Source organism: Molothrus ater, chromosome 2 (genome assembly GCF_012460135.2).
Source record: "Molothrus ater isolate BHLD 08-10-18 breed brown headed cowbird chromosome 2, BPBGC_Mater_1.1, whole genome shotgun sequence".
In the NCBI taxonomy this organism is placed as follows: domain Eukaryota; kingdom Metazoa; phylum Chordata; class Aves; order Passeriformes; family Icteridae; genus Molothrus; species Molothrus ater.
Window position 1 is genome coordinate 96149916 of NC_050479.2, and position 22967 is coordinate 96172882.

Consider the following 22967-nt stretch of genomic DNA (forward strand, 5'->3'; position numbering starts at 1 on the left):
CGCTGCGGCTCCGTAAAGGCCTCACGGGACGCTCGAAGTTTAAGATCGATTGATTTCATTTTTATTTCTTTAAAGGATATTGCTGAGTTTAAGGCCACTGACGCAGGTACCCTCCCGCGCCGCGCGGCCCCGCCCCGGAAGTGTCGGGGTACCCGCGGTGGCTCCGGTCGGGCCCCGGTTCCGGTGCCGTCGCCGCCATGGGGGGCAAGAACAAGCAGCGAACCAAGGGCAACCTGCGGGTGAGCGCGGCCCGCGGGGCCGGGCCCAGGGCTCGGGGGCTCGCGGTTCCGGCACTCCGGGTGCCCTGGGCGGAGGGTCGCGGACCGCCGGAGCCCGGCTCCCTCGGCGGGGCAGCGCGATCTTCGGGGCCGGTTGTGGTAGCTGGGGCTGGGCCTGAAGCCGCCTCTTGGCCTGAGTCGTGCTTTAGGGGAGCGTGACTGCTGCTGCTGTGGTATTTGTACGGAGACGGAGAGCAAAATCACCGCGGGTGTAGATTTAGCAAGGTGTCGGTGGTACATTCGGTGTGGTTTTCTGTGCAGAGTTTTAGAATACACTCTTGCCAAAAGGCCAGAGATGACGTGACATCTGCCCTATCACTCAGAATTGTGGGAGAAGTCTGGTGTTCAGGTTCCCTAATTCCTCTGTGGATTTAGGGAAGACTAGGGAATGCAAAGCAGCATATCTTTAACAGCTCACATGCAGAAAAGATTATTTAAACCCCACAAGCTCACAAAACTGCTGCTTCCATAAGGAAGTAAAAGGTATTTGCATGATGAGGTGTCCCAGAGGACATTTAAGCCTCAGTTAGTTTTGGGGTAGTCTTTCGAAAAGAGTGTGTAAACAAACCTGAGCCAATAATACAGTGGGCAAATGGGGTAAACTAGAAGTGGTGCTGAGCTCCAAAACACACACTGTCTGATGGTATTTATTATATTTGTTACATATGCATGCTTTTGCTACAATTCTCTAAATCATTTTTGGCCGCTTGGTTGCTGGGAGAATCCTTTATTTTGGCTGAGTGTTTTTGATGTTCAGAGAATTAAGGAGAATTCCCTGAGAGCTGTATTGGCCTGTATAAGAGCTAGGAAGCTGTATAAAAACTAGGAAAGCCAGAAATAGTGAAGGAGGATAAATAGTTTCTTAATAAATTGTTTATAGATTCTTAGTAAATTGTTTGCTTGCAGAAGGAATTTTCTGCTAGCAAAAATGCAATAAAAGCAATCATTTTCCATAAGTATTCATGCATTATGTGAAAAGAGAATTTTGATTCACAGAATCATCTAATAGACCCACAGAGTGATTTAGGTTGGAAGGGACCTTAAAGCTCATCCAGTCCCACCTCCTGCCAGGGGAAGGGACACCTTCTACTGGACCAGGTTATTCCAAGCCCTGTCCAACCTGGCCTTGAACACTTCCAGGGATGGGGCAGCCCCTGCTTTTCTGGGCAACCTGTGCTAGGGTTTCACCACCCTTATAGGCAAGAATTTCATGTGTAATCTAAACCTATTTTGTTTCAGTTTGAAGTCATTCCTCGTTGTATCACTACAGTTCCTGATGAAGACTTCTCTCCAGCTTCCTTGTAGGCTCTCTGCTGATACTGGAAGGATGTTCTGAGGGCTCCCTTGAGCCTTTTCTTTTCCAGGTTGAACAGCCCCAAGTCTCTCAGCCTGATCCTAAAGTGAAGAATAATTTTCTAGGTTTCTATGTTTAAAGCACAGGTGGACTCTTCTTTGAGAGACTTTATGTTAATTAGAAGGTCCATTATAAAATAAAATTAGGATCATATTTTTAAATGCGTAATGTGTGCAAAATAAAATTAAATGGATAATTGACTCCTGTCCCTTTTCTTTAGCCTTCTAGCAGTGGCCGAGCTGCAGAGCTCCTTGCCAAAGAACGTGGAACAGTGCCTGGGTTTATCGGCTTTGGGACATCTCAGAGTGATCTAGGATATGTTCCTGCAATTCAAGGAGCAGAAGAAGTAGACAGCCTTGTGGATGCTGATTTCCGAATGGTATTGCGAAAACTTTCTAAAAGGGATGTCACAACCAAGTTAAAAGTAGGTGTATCCTTTGCCCCCTGTAATTTGAGAATGATACCATTTTCTTAAGGGAGGAAGAGGAAATAACTAATTTCACTTTGGTGGATTTGCTAGAACTGCAATACAGATTACATCCTGGATAACACATAGCAAGGTCCATCATGCAATTATCTCTATAGATGCTCATTTGCAAGAAATTATTTGATTTTTGGAAAAGGAAGTTGCAGTTTCAGATACAAACTGGTAAATTACAGAATATATCTGCCTGACTTCTTAAGTCATGCCCTTGATATTTTAATTTTAGGCTATGCAAGAGTTTGGGACAATGTGCAAGGAAAGAGAAGCGGAAGTTGTTAAAGGTGTTCTTCCTTATTGGCCAAGAATTTATTGTAAAATTTCACTGGTAAGTATTGAAGTATTTAAATTAGAAACTTACCTATCTACTTCCTGTGACTACTTCTAAGGTGGTCTTTGTTTGTTTGTTTGTTTGACCTATCTACCTTTGTTGAAATTACTGACTTGTTTTAGGAGAAACATCAAGTTGAAGGAAAATACTGTTCGTTTTGTGGACAAATTTCAGTATTGGCAGTGGGTGGAATCTTGAACTGTTGATGTCTGGGATGTACTTCCTTGATAGGTCTATTAGACCTTTATGTTTAAAAGATGGTACTATATTTCTTAGGAAAAGTTCTTTTATGTGGATTCCAAAAAGGCTAGAGAGTCTGTTCAGTTAACATAATTATAAACTTTCTTGATCTAGGGCTGACCAGACTTAACATTAAAAAAATACCCCAAACCCAAATATGAAAAGACCACGTGTAGCTAGATTAGCAATAAGTTTCTTCATCTATTTATTGTATTTCCAAGCTGTCTAGAATGGCTACTGTTGAAAACATGGTATGGAACAAAATGAATCACTATTCTTAACTATTAGAGGAATTCCTACTGTTTCTTTCTTGAGTCAAGAGTGTAAAAAATCATGATGTTGTAAACTCATTTGCAAATAAAGGATTGCAATGCACAGCTTATGGCAGTTCTAACTCAGAAGATGTCTTCAAGGCTTCCTGTTTCTCATGCCTCTTGTCTGTCTGTAAAATGTTTGTATAAATTGGAAAAAAAACCTGCTGTTTGGGATATCAGGAGAAAGTTACAATCTGAGTGTACAACAGTTGGGAATATGATGCTACTAAATTAGGACGCTCCCCATACCTTGGGATACCAAAACTTTTTTGTCATTGGTGTGTATTTTCAAATCTATGTTTCAAATCCAATTAATTGCAAACATGGCTTTTTAATCACCACTTTTGCTTTGAAGTACCTGAAATCAAAGGTACATTTCTAAAACCAATAAACCTTTCTCTTTTTTTCCTTCTTTTCTTTAACAGGATCATGATCGCCGTGTTCGAGAAGCAACTCAGCAATCTTTTGAGCAACTGATTCTTAAAGTCAAAAAACACTTAGCTCCTTACTTAAAAAGTATCATGGGTTACTGGCTGATTGCTCAGTGTGACACTTACTCCCCTGCTGCTTCTGCTGCAAAAGTAGCTTTTGAAAAAGCTTTTCCTTTGAGCAAACAACCTGAAGCCTTAGTATTCTGTAAGGATGAAATTCTTAATGTGAGTTTACTTTTGTATTTCTTTAAGGCTTTGTATATGTCAACTTCTGTTACAAGTTTAAAAATCATCCTTACCCCATCTGTGCTTCATGGTTAAATTTCTTTCTTGCCTGAAACTTTGCCCCTGTGAAGAGAATTGTTTGGGTTGGAAGGGACTTTTAAAAGGTCTTTGTGTTCCACCCCCTGCCATAGGCTGGGACACGTTCCACTAGACCTGGTTTCTCCAAGCCCTGTCCAACCCGGCCTTGAGCACTTCCAGGGATGGGACAGTCCCAGCTTCTGTGGGCAACTTATGCCAGTGCCTCATCACCCTCACAGGGAAGAATTTCTTCTGTAAGGAAATATAAAAAAGAAAAACAATAAGGAATGCAGAGAAAAAAATACATATTTTTTTTGGACTTGAGATGAGAATGACTGGAACCATTGGAAGGAATGAATTGTGAATTTCCTTGTGTGCATTCCTATGTAATGATGTTCAGTCAACACATAATGTTGCTGACAGATGGAATAATGATGCTGGAGTAGTTTAGCTATAGTGAAGAAGAATGCAGAATGCTGAGCAGTGTTTCAGCATCTACAAGTTTAATTCTGGCCATTATGCTTTTCTGTCAGATATGATACTCAATGGACCGAATTAAAAAAAGTTCAAAGATTGCATTGCCAGTCCATCATGTGCAAACCTAACTGATTTGATTTGCCTCATTTTGGCTTCTTTTTAGCAGGAGCACATTGGCATGGGGCTGCAATTTACTAAGTGTTAGGGAGACTCAATTCAGACAGTACCACAGGTGCTGTGTTCACCCATGAGTCAAATTCTCTTCCAGCATGTTTACTAGCATGTCTAAAAATGTTAGAAAGACAGCTCAGAGGTTGTGAAACTTTATTGTAGGGCTTCTCTGAATAATGTGTGGACTATATTGTTCACATATAAGTATTAGATTTCTTTGTGTTTATATGCATGGCTTTTTCCCCCATAGGTACTTCAAGATCACCTTCTGAAGGAAACAGCTGATACACTTAGTGACCCTCAGTATGTTTGCCTGCTTAAATGGATATTTAATTCTTTAAATCTTGGTCTTTATTGGGTTCTCTGTACCTGGAAGTAGTGAATTTAGTTTTGTTTCAGGAGACAGAATAATTATTTGAATCCAGATCCCAGCAACTTTGATTGGGACTTAAGTGTTGCATACAAGTAGAGATACTATAAAAGAAAGGCCAAATTTATATATATATATATATATATATATATATATATATATATATATATATATATATAATTATATAAAATATTAATATTATATTATTTATTATATAATTTATTATATAAAATCAGGCCTTGTTCTGCTAAATTACCAGCTAGCCCGTTACTTATTCTAAGTGCAGGTAGCTAAATTCCCATGTGAAAAATCATAAAAAATGAAGGCAGTTAATGCAACAGACTGTTATGTTAAGAGAACTGTTTGCACCTACAATAAACAAAAAATCTGTCTCTAAGGATCAGTGAACAAAATATGTAAACTAACCAAAATGAAGATATTTGACAGATGGACACCCTAGCCATTTACTGACAATTAAACTGAGTGTCAGTGTATTGTTAGCCAATTTGGTCTAACACAGTACCTTCTAATATTTCCTATTAATATGAGCTTTGTGAATAAAGAATTGGCTTTTTCTGCATGATAAAATTGAGTCCCAGCTGCTTATTACTACAACACTTAAATAAATGTTTTTGAAAGTGTTATCAGTTATCTAATTTTGTTTCAGCTCTTTTAAGAATATCATTTGTGAGTAGCTGGAAGATGAGATGACTTTTAACTTTTTTTCTAACACTTCATAGTGTAATTTAAAACCTCTGGAAAGTTTATGTATTTACATTCCTGGCACCTGAAATTAAAAAACGAACACAAAAAAAATGAAGGCAGTTTAGTTTAGACAAATTTGGGATGACTGCTGGTTTATTTGTGGTCCACTTTTAACTTTTTTGTTTGTTTTGCTTTCTGAGAACTGTACCAGAAGAAGAAAGGGAAGCCAAATTTTTCCGGATTCTGACGTGTTCCTTGTTAGCTTTAAAAAAGTTGCTCAGCACGTTGCCAAAGAAAGAGATGCATTCATTGGAGGAAAAGTTAATGTCACTTCTGTCCCAAAACAAATTTTGGAAATATAGCAAAAACAATGTATCACAGGTGACTTTTAAATTTCTTCTTTATTTTGCTTGGTTTTCGTTACAGGTAATACCCTTAACCTAAGGAAGTATTAATTACTTGTATTCTACAAGGATGCACTTGGTACTTCGCTTAGGTTTGAAACAGCCTTCAGGTTTCTAGGTAGATTCCAGAAAGGCTAAAGAAACTGTTCAGTTAACATAATTATAAATCTTTTTGATCTGGGACTAATATCTGACTGGACTTAATGTTAAAAAACCCGCCAAACTCAATATAGACAATATTACTTGAAAATTTATTAAGTAGGCTAAATTTTTATTTCCATATCATCATGATCTACTTTTTGGCAATCTGCCATCATTAAAATTCATGTAGAAGATACAAACTCTGTCAACTTAGAGCATGTATTCTTGGTGCTTTGGGGTTTTCATTTTTTAAACAGTTTTACTGGTCTTTAATCTGTACATAGAGTAATGAATTAATGCAATAGTATTTTGTTTAAAAGCTTTAAGTTGCTTTTGGGAAAAAATGCCTTTTGAGAAGTATATAAAAATACAACTTTTGACAGGCATTTCATTAGTAAACAAATTGCATTAAAATATTTGATAAGACTGTTTAATAACTACTTTGTTTTTCTTGGTTTTTAATAATATTTTAGCCTTTGTTAATGTGATAAAATACAGGCATGGTGTCTTGTAAACTTTTGTTGACTTTAAAAGGAATCTTATTAACTACATGTAGTGACAAATTCTGCTTTTCCTTCTGTGGCCTCTGTCAGGTTCGCTCAGCTTTCTTTGAGCTGATTTCTGCTTTTTGCCAGCACTTGCCTGAGGTGGTGAAAGCTGAAGCACCAAGAGTTTGTCCTGCTGTTCTTCTCAGCATTGATGACAGTGATGCAGTGGTGTGTCCTGCTCTTTGGGAAGCAGTGCTTTATACTATCACCACTATTGAGGTAATGTGAGATATTTTCATCAAATTTAACTTTTCACCAAGTGTTGTTCTCTGTGTAGAATTAGGAAGACAGGCTTGACTGGGTTTTCTTTATGGTTAATAACAGGAACTCCATAAGGGTACATCCTCCTTCTTTCAGTGTAACTTTCAAATCTGAAAATTAGAGTTGTTTTATAGATTTAATTTAATTAATCTGAAACCCTTTCATCCAATGTAGTTAGTAGTTAGTCAAATAATGCTTAAAACCTTTTTCTTTGTTAAAGACAGTTACAAAAAAGACCTGCAGTGCATTTTTGGTTAGTTTGTTTCCCCTTCAAATGTAAGGGTTCTGTAGCTTTTTTTTTTTGCTTTTTTTTTTTGCTTTTTTTTTTTTTTCCCCTTAATTTTAAGTGAAACACTGGCTTTGAATTTATTAGCAGGATGAGTTGTTGCCATAGACTGGGATGCTTTGAGGGTTTAACGCTGCAGCTCCCATTTGCAACTGCTGGAATGAACTGGAACAAGTTTTCTTGAAGAAAAACCCCTAAACGGTCTTTGTTCAGCTTGTTATAAATATAGGTATCTTGAACTATAATAGATATGATAATAAATAAAATAGATCAGATGACAAAAAAAATTAGGGAAGGGGAAGTGCCAAAGCAGTTTCTAACCATCAGAAAATTTTTGAAGAGAGTTTTGAAGTTAGTGATACTTCCAAACTCATTGGCTTGCCTTGATAATGAGAACTTAAAATTAAATACAGTATTAATTACAGTAGTGATTCCTATGAAGCATCATGAATGTATGATTAAAGAGAAACCTTTAATTGCAGTTGCTGTTAAGAAAGGTCAATTGATTTTAAACAGTGCAGAAATAGTTTTATCATGTTAACTTCACAAGCCAAAATAGGGAGAAAGTGATTTTAAAGATACTGGCAAGTGGGTAACTTAACAGAATTTAAATTTCACCATGACATGTTTCAGCTATAATATGGGGATGTGGGTTAAATGGCTACCTTGGGGATTCTTCTGAGGCAACATATTGTTTAATTTATAGTAAGTGAATTTCTTTCTGTAGGACTGTTGGAGTCATGTAAATGCCAGAAAAGGAGTTCTGCCAAAGCTCTGGACAGTGCTTCGAGAAGGTGGGCGAGGATTAGCTACTGTTATCTACCCAAACCTCCTGCCCTTCATTAGCAAGGTGCCTCCTGACGTTGTGGAACCAAAGCTGGAATACTTCAGAGTTTTTTTCAGCTCTATAATTCAAGGGTATGGACCACAAATTTATTTATTTGGAATCAGTCTTTTTCACGTTTGGAAACAAAGAAACTAATCTTTAAGCATTTGAAGATAAATGAGATTATATTTTTAAAATTATTTTCAAAATCCAAAACTGGAATCAGTTCTTTGTGGCTGTTCTGTCATTTTAAACCTTCAGCTTTCCTTTTTATTTTACTATATCTTCCTTACATGAAGCATTCTTATCTTTCCTTGTCAAAGCTTTGTATTTATTCCATGACAAATTTGAATATGGAAAATTATTATAATTAAGAGTGACTCTTAGGAATCACGCTCTTCTCACCAGTGTGTAATTCTTACATAGGGGGATTAGCCTTGTGAGAGTGATATTTCCTTTATGCACAAACTGTAATTATTGTTATACTCATTTTTAAAGAAACTGCTTGTACTTTGTGCCTTTAAAATACCTCAAAACTACCTTTCTATGAAATGTAATTTAAATGTGCACCTGTGCATTGCATACTCAAAAGCATATAGAAATTATTTTATGAAATACTGAAATTTAATTTATTTAAAAAATAAATAAAAAAACCAGTTCTCTACTGATGCTGGTGTGAAAATTAGCAGAGCTCTTGGAGAAGAGAGTTATGTAGGGGTTTGTTTGAAAAGTGTATAGAATTTTATTACACGTAGGAATGATTGTAATATTTCTGTGATCATTCGTGTGATATAATATTCATTAAAAAGCAAAGAAATTGCAGGTTTTCTGGCTCAGAACTGGGGAGACTGTCTTTAAGTGGCTTTCTTTTTTTTCCTCTTTTTTTTTTTCTTCCTCTTATTTTTTTTTCCTGTAATGACAAAAAGTCACACTCTCTGAACTTCTGTGGTATGTGTGGAAAATTGCAAAAGAGTTTTGACAGCCAACTGGAACAGGAGACAGTGTGCTAGGCTGTATATGGTTTCTCTGTTTATATAGATCTGTTTTTTCTGAAGCTAAGACTGAATGAAGAATTTCATTGATATAGATTCTGTTAAATTCTTGGGTTTATCAACTTTCTAAATTGACTTTATTTTGATCTGATTCTTGTAAATGAATCTGTGATCCTGTATTCTCATACTGGTGTCTGGATCAGAACAAGCTAATTCAGGGTACATTGATAACATTCATACTGGGTTTCTTGAAAACTGGGTTACTTGGTTTCTTCTGTGTCTTCTCACAGGTTGTCAAATGAGAGGACAATAGCCAGTCCTTCAGAAAGTTCAGCAATTATAACTGCATTTATGGAGTGTCTGTGCTTTGCTGTACTACAGAAAGGAGAAGACCAAAGCCAAATTCATCAAATGCTTATATGTGACCAGGTATTAATCAGAAATACTGAATATTGTTGTGTGTACATTTAATAAGTCAAAATTAAAGAGGAATGGGAATTTTAGGTGAGGATTTACTTCTCTGTTGAGAGTTTCCCTAGATTTTATGGAAAAAAACCACACAGAATTGTCAAGGCTGGAAAAGACAAGATCATCCAGTCTTGCTGTAGCGCAGCCACCACTAAATTCACGTCCAGACCATGTCCCCAAGACCCTCATTGAGATGTCTCTTAAGCACTTCCAGAGCTGGTGACTCCACCAACTCCCTGGGCAACTTATTCCAATATCTGACCACATTTCCATTGATTTTTTTTTTCAATACCTGGTCTGAATTTTCCCTGCTGCAATTTAAGGCCATTCCTTTCACTTGAGACACGGCAGAAGAGACCCACCTCCACCTCCTTTCAGGGAGTTGTAGAGAGCAAGGTGTAACAAAAGTAAAGGTACTGAATTTAGGTTTTTTTTTCTTCCTATGAAATCATCCTTCTTACTGTGCAATTAAAGTTATATTTAAGGGGGGAAAAAGTGCCTCCCATCCTGTATGTTTTTATAAAATGTTCAAACATAAATAATTCTGATATTTGCAGAGTTGTTTCCAGAATGTTTTTCAGGATTATATAATTTCTTGGCATTATAAAGAATAAAATTATTTTGTAAATTGGATCACTGTTCTTTAATACATCTTTTTTGTCTTTATAGTTGATTCCTTTTGTCAGTGCTGTACTTAAAGACCCCAAGTTACAAAGTGGACCATTGTTTTATCAAACAGCTGAAATGCTGAGTTCCTGGGAAGCTAAAGCAGAACTCTCCAATGATGATGGCACAGATGAAGTTTTCCAGAAACTGTTGTCAGATTTTTGGGGCCATCTTTTAAAAATGTGTATACTTCATGTTGATAGGTTGGATGCTGACAGGAAATTACTGTTTGCCATATCTGGTATGCTAGAAATTCTTCATAATCCGAAGAGTGCTATGAAACCAAGCAATAGAAAATCTCTAAAAATCAGATTTACAGATGAGGATGAATTTGAAAGGAACACTGAGAGTCGAAAGTTCATGGAAATTAGAAATGGTGACTCTGAAATTCAGGCTGACTTGCAGCAAACGTCACATCTAAGGAAAGAACCTCTAGAGAACTTAGTCTGCAACCTGGCTGAGCTGAGCATTGTGTATGTCAATGAACAGAAGTCAGAACAGCATTTGAACTTTCTCTCTGCCCTTCTCAACACTTTTTCCTCAAACAGAGTTTTCCAAGTACTTTTAGAGCAGGGAAATAATGTAAGTCCTGCTCAAGCTGAATCCCAAAATGAAGTAAAAGCTCATAACCGAAGTCCATCTGTACAATTTCTGTATCTGAATTTAATAACCTGGCTGAAAGAAGACTGGAGAAAAGACACCCATTTCCTGGTTGATATTTTATACAGTGTACTTCATTGTTGCAACAATAATGATGAAAGGAAAGTCATTCTGGATGATTTAGTAAAGGTATGACTTGTACATGATATTGTTAATTTTTATCAGAGTCTTTATTGTGGGCTGTGGTTCACTAATAATCTTATTTTGGCACTGTTGCATGGATGATAATTCTACATGAATTTGGGTTAAGTTCAGCATAAGGAAGATAGTTTTTGGAAAGCTGGACATGATAGTGTTGGGGTGAAAAGTTCTGTCTTTTTCTGTATGGTCTAAATCATTTTAAAAAAGTATCATCAGAATTTCTCTCCTCTTGGTTCTTTATACAGTGTACTTTAATAGTAGTCATTGGTAGCCTTTTGTATAAATACAGTCCCTTACTGAATTTTGTGGGAAAGAAAGATTTGCAAGACAAAAATGATACAATCAATAACTTTGTTACTGAATTTTATCAGCTTCTACTTATGCCTACAGAACAGATAAAATGGCATTAATTCTTCCTATTCAGCAAAGATTTTTTATTAAATATTGGGGAATTCTGTTTTTCTTTTCAGATGGATCTTAAGTGGGTTATTTTTCTCCAGATAATTCAAAAGGTAAAGATTAAGATTTTTTTTTGTTCTTGTTATGCGTAATTTTTAATAATTCTCTGATGTTAGCTTTGAGACTCATATGTGTTTGTAGTGGTAATTTCCATAGTTTGAAAATCTTACAGTCTTAGAGTTGTGTTTGATTTAAATGCACTTAAATCTGGGGACAGTCTTAAAAATGAAATTATGATGCCAAAACAAAAAAATCTTTGTCCTGTCTGTTTTCGGTCAGTTTGCTTTGTGAGCCAGAGGGATTCCTGATTTGTGGATCATCTATTCTAAGCTAGACAGAATGGAGCTGGGGATTAGACCAATAATTAAAATTATTATTTATATCATCATCCTTACAAGGTGCTTATAAGGGAAAGGTAGTATTCAATTTTTTCCACTGAATATCGACAAACTGACATTTAAGTAATTGCATGGGATGAAATAGGAAGTGTATGATGAATTTTTGGACAAGAACTCATAACACTTGACTTACGGTCTGGTACATAGACCACAGGATCTTCCCTCACATATGCTGTGTATATTAGGAATACTGAGTTTTTGTGATTTTTTTAACTTACAGTGGCTCATCAGCAAAATAAAGTTTTTGTGACCTTCTCTTTCTTCTTAAAGAAATTCAGGTGCTGTAAACGGTTTTTATGTTGTAAATAGATTTTATTTCAGCCAACTTGGTCATCCAGAAGTTATTTTTCTAACTCCAGTGTAGGAATTTCCAGGGCTCTATAGTTGGAGGAGAAACATAAGGAAGCATTTTCAGAAGGTGACTTGTTTCACTCTGCAATAGAGATCTGACCCAGCTATAAGTTGCGGTCTCTGACAAAAAGAAAGTTGGGGGGTGTTGTTGCAGATGTAAAATCTGAAGGCTTTTTATGGCAGATGATGTAATTCTCACTGTATGTGCAAGTTTGACATACTAATCTTATGCTTAGTAATAAAAGTTAATAGTTAATAACGGGTTACACAGAGAAGCTGTGGCTGCCCCAGTCCTGGAAGTATTCAAGGCCAGGTTGGATGGGTTTTGGAGCAGCCTGGTTTGCTGGGAGGTATCCCTGCCCATGGCAGGGGGTTGGTACTTAAATTGGAACTTGGAAGATGATCTTTATGGTCCCTTCCAACCCAAACCATTCTATTATTCTATACCCTCAAAAGATTCCTGGAATGTTTTTCTTGTGATCCAGGCATGCTCAGGCACAACGAAACTTTCCTTAGTCTCTGACTGGCTGAAAGGAGACACGCTTGGAGAAAGACTGGTAATGCTGGCGGATGATCTGTGTCACCTGGGCTTAAAACCTAGAGCAGCCTCATCAGGATCAGCCTCTTCAGAAAGGTGGACCCTTCTGAGCTTGGTGTTGTCACAGCACGTTAAAAGTGGTGAGCATATATAATCCTTGGAGTTCATGAAGTGTAAATGCTGCACTTACCCTTTGCATAAGATTGAAAGAATTTTGGATCTTCCAGAATACTTCATCTAGAACATGTAGGCTTTCTCCTGGTAGTTTATTGTTGATTGGTTGGTTTTCGTTGGGGTTTTTGTTTCTTAGTTTTGGGCTTTTTTTATACTTAAGCCAGTTTACTACATACTATTTAATTTTGTAAACACTAACTTGCAGCAGTAGCTGCCATTTTTTTGGTCCACATTGCTAAACAAGGGCAATGTTCAAAGAGAAGATTCAGATTTGCAAGTTTTGAAAACTTGAGGAAAATTTAAGTAAGCTTGATCTATCAGCTGGTGTGCTGTAAAATAATATGATTTTTTAAATCATACCATGTGAAATTTACCTTCAAAACTGGAATACCAAATCAATTGTTATGGACCTATGTGTGTTTTAGTAATGCTTTGTTACAGGATCTTTGAATTTTTTTCAGCCATTTCCATTTATTTTTATGTCTTAAAAACTCTGTATGTGCTCTTATGCTGTATATGTATTCTGCTTTTTTTATTAATAGCTATTATTCATAGCATCCTATTTAATTTGTTAATATCATCCTGTTTAATTTGTTTGCAATTTTAGTATCTTATATAGACTTCCAGGGGAGTTCATTTTTCTTCATGTTTTCCATGTAAACTCAACATTTGCTTTGATCCCTGTGGTGACATAGTTCAGTGTCAGTGGATGCTGTGCACATTCATAGTGCTTCCAAGTTTCAAAGATACACACAGGCAGCTCACTGTGGTGCATGTTCTTAGACAAGGCATCCTGAAGGTGTCCTAAGATTGTTTTTTCTGTTACTGGAACTTCTGATGTAAAGGACCTTGTTTTTTCTGTTACTGGAACTTCTGATGTAAAGGACCATCCGGAAAACCTCTTTCTCCAGAGAGAGTTCAACAAATGTGCTTGTGAGTGTGTGATGTTCTAGGGCTAATTGTCCAGTCACTTTGCTTTTTGACTCTAGAGCCAGAGGCACTCCTGAGCTCATTTTCTGCTGGGTGGTGGGTGACCTGTTTTTAAATCATATTGATTGAAGCCTGAGAGATTTTGATGAGCTATGATGGTTCTTGACTTAGTCATTAAAACCAAAGTAGAGTATGTCGACTTTCAAAAGGATTTTTTTAATGAGATCTCCTACCTAAGTTTCTTAAGCAAATTGTCTTGGAGAGAATAGGAGAGCCTTTCATGGATCAGTAGCCTAGGATGAAAGGAATTAAAGGGGAAAAAGAATAAACAGTGAAAGGAAGATAATTGTTGCTGAAACTTCACAGATCCATAGCAGTGTGTTGTGATACTGAATACTGAATACTGATACAGAAGATTACAAAAGAAATCCAAAGTAGTAAACACTACAAGTATACATGGGAAGAACACAATTGTAACTGTATCAATTCAATGACAGACTCTGACCTGTTAAAACTCAAAAAGAGATCTTCAGTCATTGTGGTGTTTCCCTGTAAGGGACAGGTTGTAAAAAAGTAGTAAAAGAGGAACACAGTTTATTAGGAGCTGCTCTGAAAAGAACAGAGGACAAATGAAAATTATTATAGCATGTAGTCAATATACTGAATATGTAGTTAATATCTGGAATACTACACGTAGTTTTGGTCACTGCAATATTCTTGTTCAAGTTTGGTCACTTGCAATATTCTATATGCTTTTGAAAAACATGTAATAGAATATGCCCAAAGAAATCTGGCAGGGACGGTTAGACAAGCAGTGGCTTCTGCTTGTAGAGGCAAGAAAACAGACTAGAATTTGTCAGCTTCTAGTGGAAGTGATTAAGGATGGGGTTGTGCTTAAAAGTTGTAAAATCACAATTTGTATAGAAAATGCAAATAGTGAGAAATGTATCGTTGTTTCTTTCAGTGGAAGAACTTGAATTTCTAACACATGCTTAGATAGCAGTCTTGAGGGCCAAGAAAAGTATACTTCTTCATACAGTTTATAATTAAATAATGGAACTCATTGCCACAGGATACTGTGGAGTTTGAGGATAAATGGGATTGGCTTGCTTGTATCCCATGAAAAAGGATCTAAGCATGTTTGTGGCTATATGCAATAGTACAGTGAAATCTTTGTCTCACAGTTGGTTGCCAGAAGCTAGGAGGGCATAAAAGGGGGAAGGTTCACTTTGCACTTGCTCTATCTTTATTACCTTTTTCAAAGCTGCTTCAGCTGGTTTAGAGAACAGATACTTAGTAGTGTGAAATGTTGGCTGGTGTCTGTGAAATAGAAGAGTTTAGGTATCCATTAGACTGAAACTGTTTTGCACTTTATTTTGCATTCAAAATTAGTTAATAAAAATCAAATTAGTCTATATTAATAAGACATCTTTGCATGGTCATGTTTATCAAGCAATCAAAGCATATTGTCTTTTTCCTCTGCCCAACAGAATCATTGATTGGTGAAACCTTTGTTGAAAGGATTATTGATAAACTTCAAGCAGCTCTGTCTAAAGCGAAGGATCTTTCTGAAGCTGGAGATACTGAACCATCAGTATCTTTGATCTGCGATGTGGCCTCAAGCTTTTTCAGCTCTGTGAAAGGCTGTTTGCTGATGCCATCCTCAGAAGACTTGCTCCTTACCATCTTCCAGCTGTGTGCTCAGAGGCAGGATGCAACACACTTGTCAGGTAATCTGGAAAAAGAACTTCAGCCGAGCTTTTTCATATGTGATGATTACATATAAATTCTTCCTTTTTGTGAAATAGAATCATGAAAGTATGTGATAGAATACTGGGTTCACATACATTGAGCAACTGCAGCTGTAACTGACATGAAAATCTGTGCTTTAATTTACAGTGCCCATAGTTACTACTAAGCATCAAGTCCTGAACATGTTTACAAGGATTTTTAAGATTTTTTTAATGTTAGTATCAGCTAACTTGGAAGCTATGATACTGCACACTTTTTGGACTGTTACAGAAGTTGTTTAAAGTCTACGAAATATAACAAATGAACTTTTTTTGTTCATTTTGCAATCTGGGCGGTCTATGAAAAAATGTGTACAATCGCTTCTTTACAGACAACATTCTGAAACCATTTATATTGGCCAAGTTGCCCAGACAAATTGTGATCCATGCCTCTCTCTACCAGTCTCCTGTTCATGTTTATCTGAGATGCTGATTAATATTCTCTGAATGCAGAATTTGAGGGTGTAAATTGATACATGCATTTACTGAAGTTAATACAAGTAAATACAATGTTTCAGTGTTGTCATAGAAGTGAAGTAGGACAGTACTAGCTTGAAAAACACTGCTGCTTTATAAATGCCTGTTGATGCTGTGAATGTTCAATATTTTGGTAGAACGATCTGTAGTTTTGAAGACTGTATGGACATATGGTAGCAGACAACAAGAACATCACTTTAATTCTCAAGTGAATTAAATCTTACCTGTGAGTCACAGTTAATTTAAAATTGCTCTTCAACAAGAAAGCTATGTATGTGCCTTTGATAGTTTTTGCATGTAACCACAGAAAAGAGAATTATTTTCCTACTGTAGGACCTTTAGACATGTGATTGTTGCTATATGCTGTAGTTTGTAATTAGAGTTTACCTGTTTGTGATAGTTTTGCTTGTCTACTTGTTGTTTTGTTTTCTTTTTTCCTTTTCCCTATAATAGATGTACTTGTATGCAAGTTAAAACACACTTGGATGTCTGGTGTAAATTCACTTGTGCATCAGCTTCAGGGCACTCAGAGCAACTTTTTGTTTAAAGCTGCACTGTGGGTCAAGAACCAAGTTCAGTCTTCCTCTTTGGATGTTAAAAGGTAATTGGGATTCACATCTGTTCCATAATGTGTTGTTCTCCAAAACAAACCAGGATCAGTGCTATAATAGCCATTATTTAATTGACATCTGTATTACTGAGATTTTTCAGCCTATTGGAGGCAGTGGGTAGAGCAAAACTTATACCACTCCTGGTACAGCATGTATGGAGCATTGTATCAATGGAAAATATGCAGGTGGCTCTTAATGAATAGTGCCAAACTTGTTTGCAGTGTCTTCTCCTTTTCTCAGGCTTCAGGTTTTGATCTCTGCAGTCAGTGATTTGCTGTTGAAGCTCATGGAAGCTGATGGACAGTCTGGATGTCTTGTGAGAGCTTATGTTGAGCATGTGACACCAAACAAAATTGAGTGGGGGAAATTGCACGAATCTCTGTGCTCTGAGGTATGGAAATGTTAATGGATTGTACAGGGTGGTCAGTCTTTCCTCAAGCCTCTGTCCCCTAGGGTGGTAAGCTTTATTTCCTATGACATGGCACTGCACTTGTGAGTACCATATGTTTGTGCAGAGGTTCTTGTCAGCCATCTCTGTTTATGGACCCATCCAGTACTACTGGAGAAAAATCAAAATCCATGAAATAACACTTTTCTGCGCAGAACACCAGCAACTTGCTTTACAGTTCAGGAATTTTATCTGACAGAGTATACATTGTGAAGATGTTTTTATCTCTAAGTTAATTCTTCATAAAGATTAATTTTGTGAAAGACACCAATATCTGCAGAAGAATGTGGTTTGCTATCTTTTAACAAAATGCTGACATACATAGAGTAGAGAGTGGGGAAGGACATAAATTTCCCGTGCAGCCACCAGTAACCCTATAATTTCTTGTAAAATACATAGAGTTCTAAAGAAATGTATTTGTTTCTGAGCAGCAGTACAGTACCAAATTACTGCAATTAGGTTTTTAATATACTGGAGTGGGTCATCCTCACCATTGTGCTTTTGATATGAATGTGTATGTTTCATGTTTGTTTCTTAATAATTCTGAATTTTCAAGGTTAAACAGATCAAAATATTTTTTCATACTCTTTTTATGCACATATTACAGTGGATGCACAAGCCTCTTTTGGAAGGAAGGCTTAGTATGAATTGTGAACCTCTGGGATCAAGTGTCAAGCTGTGTGGCACAACTAAACTTCCAGGCCATCTGTGTACTTCAGCCTTATTAAGTAAAATAGTACTACTTCAGCTGAAAAATCATGTAGTCCATGGAGATCATGATTCTGAAAGAAAGAAAATTGATAATATAAGTAAGTTACAATGGTAAAACTTAAAGGAATTTTATTTTGTAGTAGTTGTAACCTGTATTGAAAATTAGAAATGCATAGTTAAAGTTTGGCATACAGGTATGAGAAATTATCCTTTCATCTTTTGTTTCCTTTTTTCCTTTCTTTTTTTTTTAATGTTCAGGTCTTCTTTAAAAGTAGTTTTTATATTCCTGGGACCTCTTTTGGTTATATACATCCTGTCTCAATAGAACTTTGAACTGGGAGAAGTATGAATTTTTTAAAACTTCAGATATGTTCATTGCCAAAACACACTGTGCATTGGCATGAGTGGGAAACAAGAACTGTATCCCTCCCTTGAGAATTTAACCATAATGTAAAGATAGTTTGAGACAACAACTTATCTTAATTCCATGAGGTGGAATCTAGTTTCCTTTTATTTTCAAGAATGCTCAAATTAAATGCAGCATTATCAAATTAACAATTCTATCTCCAGAATTCTCGCCATGATGAGAAGTGTAATTGTGTAGTGTGGGTCTTGTAAGCTGATGAAGGAACCACATGCTAGCTCTTATGACATTTACTTGGTTTTCTTCTGGACTTAGGTATCGACTGCCTTGTCTGCAAGAAATATATGTTAAAGAAAAGGGGGAGAACAGAGAGGAGTCATGTCATGCTTAATTTGCTTTAAAATTTCTTGACTATCTAGAACAGATTACTGTAGCTTTTTTTCTCTTGTATGTTATGATAAAATGGCAAATATCCAGTGCATGCTCTGAACCACCTAAGATTGCATGTAAAAATAATATCTTTATTGCATTAAAAACATATTTTAAAAAACCAACAAAATCTTGACCTGAAACTTCTTGCTTATGCAAGTCAGTAGTCATTTATAAACAACACCTGTTATTTAATTAGTTGCGGAACTGTTATATTCGCTACAATGGATTGAAGAATTGGAGAATCCTCCTTATCTGCTTCTGGAATATCTTCATATGTTAGAAGAGATGGACATCACATATGAGGAGTTTAGTACTCTGAGTAGTACAGCTAACCTGCAGCAAACTATATTTGTCAGGTATGTGAGAACAAGTGAAACAACTCTTAGCTCTGTTTTCACAGTTTGTATTGTATAGAGTGCCTTTATATTTCCACATGTGTGTTGATTCAGAATGCATCCAAATGCTTTTGTGGTGAGTCCTGAGCATCTGTATATATTAACCAGGGTATTTCTTCTTTGAAGATCAGAGGAACATGGAAGACTCTGGTCCTTAACCATGGCCAAAGTGATCCGCGCTGAGAATGCTGTATCCTGGGAGAGGAAAGAACTTTTCAAGACAACAGAAGGGTATCTTAATACTGCTGCCTATAAACTTGCAGTTTGTTGCGAATGTTGATAGTGTGAAATGATCCTGATTCTGACCATTGACAGCTGAAGGCTGAAAATGAAGATACCTGTGTATGGCTTGTGAAAGTCAGACTTGGTTTAGTATGTGGGATTAGTTATGTCAGAGGATATTGCCTCATTATGAACTTACTGATACTTTGTTTCCTAGTTCAGCTTTTGCATTCCTTTCATTCTTGGTGTTTTGCTTGTATGAATAGGTTCCTTCCATTAACAGAGGGCAGATTGCATACACTTCAGTGTTTATCATCTTTCTTAACTGAGGAAGAAAAGAGGGAACTTGTCTTCCATTGTGTGGCCAAACTTATGACATGTACACAGACAGAGCTTTCCAGCACTGACGGTGAGTATGTTCTTACCTCAGTGTAGTTCATCAGAATTTAAGAACATTATTTTGTAATAAAGTTTGCTTTTAGATAAAACATATTTACTATAATATCGTTTTTCCTATAAAGAAATGCTTTCTCAGTTTGCCTATTTCTTCTAGACTGTTTGGCATAATAATTTTCTGCCTCATTCAGGAAGTACAAGCCTTACTGCCAGATACAAAATTAGAATGAAAAGACTTAGGCTGTTATTATTAAAATGTTGCTGTACTTCAGTGAACCATTCAGGCTTTACACAGCATGCAAAAATACTACTATTGTCAGCTGGTCATGATAGTCTTTAGATAGTTTGCCAAGAACTCTTTCACAGTTTACACACATATTTAGTAATTTTTTAGTAGCTCCTCCAACTGAAACTGCACTACATTAAATGTCTGCAGCTGTGGAAAATTACCTAAGATATGGTTGAGATGTATTATGATACTGCTTTGAATATAGCCACTTATTTTGGGTCTACAGCCACTCTATTTGGGTGTAAGCTTTCACAAACTTGCTGCTTTTCAAGAAAACTGGAAATGATCACATACAGTCCTTCTATCTGTATGGATTACATGTAATTTAAGAGGAAAGTCCTTTGTGTTTTGGCCCTTACTGCTTTTGTGTGTACTTGTGTGTACTCTTATTGATCAGTCTATATGAAAACTGAAATGCATGGTTTTTATTTTGTAACAGAACTGTGCTTACTTAAATTGGAAAAACTTATCTTTGGTTACTTTAAACTGTGGACATCTGTCCCTTGGCAGTGTTCTTAGGATTTCAGATGAGTTCTTCAAATGGATGTTCTTCAGGTGTGAAAATGATCAGTGTTAGTGACATGCAGAAATTGAGAGAAATATTAAATATCTTTACCATGGTAGTTTTCTACTCTTTCAACTTAGGTGAGGCTTTCTGGCTTTCTAAGTGAACCAGTGAGGCAAACGAATGTGTCTGTGAAACTTTGAACAGAAGAAAATGGAAGAATCCTCACTTCTCCTCTGTTGTGGAGGCCTTTTATTTGTAATTGGTGCTTCCCTTCTACTACTTCTCAGTTTTCTAGGGATTCCTGAGCAGAACGTATATGTCCAAATTCACATTAAGTGGGATGTAGGTTGTAGGCTTACCATTCCAGTGGTGTCTTTTCTTTTCAGCAGCTGAAAAAAATTGCTGCTGAACTTGTTTAAGTGAAGCAGGGGTTTGTTTGGTTGGTTTTGCTATGCATATGTGATACTTTACCTTATTTTTTTGTCATTGTGCTTGTTGGAAATGTTCATTTTGTCCAGGAAATCTAGATAAATACAGTTCTTCTTAAAAATGGAAAACAGTACTAATGCAACAGTTGTACTTCACTCTAAAAGTAAAAATTAACATTCTGACTAGAACTCCAATTAACATTCCAATAATACTAAAATTCCAAACTTTCAGTTGCATTGTCTTCATTATCTGCCCAAAGTATTGCTTAGCTTACTGTATTTTTAGTAGCACAAAGAAATTTCAATCTTAGGAGGTATTTTCCTTTTTTAGATTTTATAATCTATCACCTTATCTTATAGGAGCTGTTTATTTTTAAAAGTTTGGATAAGATATTGTATTTTGATTTAACAATGACATTTGTGTGTAGTAAACCCCATAGATTTAGGAAAAGCACCATGGAGGATATGAACAATAGGAATGCTGAAACAGCAAAAGAAAATTCCTGTTTTCTTGTCCTCCACCCCTTAACCTACCTCTGTAACCCTATAAGGCAATGTCATGTTAACCCCTTACCCATTGGTCAAGCTTGGATCCTTTCCAACCCTATAAAAGAAGCATACTGTACCCCATTAGTAGAGAAAGAAGAAGAGCAGAGACCCTTCACGGACCTCCCCAAATAAAGCCATCTTCGTGGAACAGCCTGCGCCTTCTCCTTCTCCTCTCTCTCCGTCTGCTGCAGCCTCAAGCCCAGGGCACCACTACCTAGCAAGCAGAGCTGAAATCCTGAGAGCTTGCAATCACTATAGAGCTGATAATCACCATGCTTGCTAGATGGTAGCCCTGCGGTCTTGGCATGAGCGAGCGAGCTTCGGGCACCCGGTCCCTACCCAGGGACTGAGCTCCTGAGCCCTAGTGCTCTGCATTATGATAAGGCCAAATAAGAGGCTTTATTATTTGTGGATTAAGTGTTCAAAGAAGAAAGCTTAGGTATTATCCAAACTGTCTTACAATATTAAAATGAAGTTCTATTGACACACATTCTAATGTTTGTTTTGTCTTGATAGTTAAGACTATTGAGTTTACATTTTATTATGTCATAGGAGCATTTGGGTGTCTTTCCATTTTGAACTCCTGCTTGAAGGATAGAAGTATTGATTGTGATCATCTATTACCTGCAGTACTGAAAATCATAATATCTTGGAAAAATGATAATGAGGACAGCTTTCTCTTTAGCTGGTAGGTGCAACTTTGAGATAATTTGACTTTTTTTCTTATTTCTAAGGCAAGAGTTTAAAAGTACAGACTAATTCAAATAAATTAATTAATTCAAATAAAATCAATCTGTACAACTGCCATCTACTGCTCTAATATTACATATTTAAGCTTTTGTAGAAACTTTGGCTTAGTGTATCACTAACTCATAGTGCACAAAAGTACCTGGAAGGCTGGGAGACTGAGGAGCTTTGTAAATGCTTTTGAAAGATGTCAACTGTTTTCAAATGCATTCAGAACTGACCAGCTTTTGCAGGTGTTGCTGGATGTTCAGTTTCAAGTTCTGTTTGCTTATTTTGGTAGCAGGAAAAATCTTGCATACCAGACTTAGCTATCTTTTAAAGTTCTGGACACAAAAATGTAACTTGAAAAGCTTCCAGCGAGGAGTGGAAATATACTGAGATTATCTTTTTTGACTATAGTGAGAAAAATCCAGGCAACAAAGTTCCAAAATAATTATAAAACCATTGAGTTTTCTGGGTTGGAAGAGACCTTAAAGCTCATCCAGTTCCAACCCCTGCCATGGGCAGGGACACCTTCCATAAGACCAAGTTGCTCCAAGATCTGTCCAACTTGGGCTTGAACTTCCAGGAATGGGGCAGCCACAGCTCCTCTGGCAACCTCTGCCAAGGTCTCCCTCACAGGGAAGAATTTCTTCCTACTAATCGAAACCTATAATATATAATATATAGTATTTGGACACTTAAAGGGTTAATAACTTTTCCTAAATTGGTAACTTAAAATGATTATTTTTCTTGCATTGATTTAATTAAAATTGCTGACATTCGTAGTTTATGTAAGTAAATATACTTACATAAACTACGATTGAGCAAATGTTTAAATTGTAGAAATGTATGAATCTGTAATTTAGGAATCTTCTTTAGACTTGGCAGCTAATGTAGCACTCTACCTTTGAAATACAGAA

General features: G+C 36.6%; 1 protein-coding gene across 3 annotated transcripts in view; it reads left to right on the forward strand.

The window, feature by feature from the left end:
* The first annotated feature begins 186 nt into the window (after nt 1-186).
* Nucleotides 187-22967, forward strand: part of LTN1 (listerin E3 ubiquitin protein ligase 1) — a 34182-nt gene continuing 11401 nt past the window's right edge. For 2 of the 3 annotated variants that reach the window (XM_036378631.2, XM_054518539.1), the window contains exons 1-20: nt 187-239; nt 1853-2056; nt 2343-2441; nt 3424-3654; nt 4631-4683; nt 5656-5836; nt 6594-6767; nt 7823-8013; nt 9204-9342; nt 10051-10836; nt 11319-11360; nt 12542-12734; nt 15189-15428; nt 16419-16566; nt 16817-16967; nt 17632-17833; nt 18728-18887; nt 19053-19157; nt 19415-19557; nt 21871-22006. In XM_036378631.2, the coding sequence (XP_036234524.1) occupies nt 198-239; nt 1853-2056; nt 2343-2441; nt 3424-3654; nt 4631-4683; nt 5656-5836; nt 6594-6767; nt 7823-8013; nt 9204-9342; nt 10051-10836; nt 11319-11360; nt 12542-12734; nt 15189-15428; nt 16419-16566; nt 16817-16967; nt 17632-17833; nt 18728-18887; nt 19053-19157; nt 19415-19557; nt 21871-22006 (3620 nt within the window). In that variant the 5' untranslated portion in view covers nt 187-197. The remainder of the gene's footprint in view (nt 240-1852; nt 2057-2342; nt 2442-3423; nt 3655-4630; nt 4684-5655; nt 5837-6593; nt 6768-7822; nt 8014-9203; nt 9343-10050; nt 10837-11318; nt 11361-12541; nt 12735-15188; nt 15429-16418; nt 16567-16816; nt 16968-17631; nt 17834-18727; nt 18888-19052; nt 19158-19414; nt 19558-21870; nt 22007-22967) is intronic. The other variant, XM_036378639.2, reaches the window with a different exon arrangement.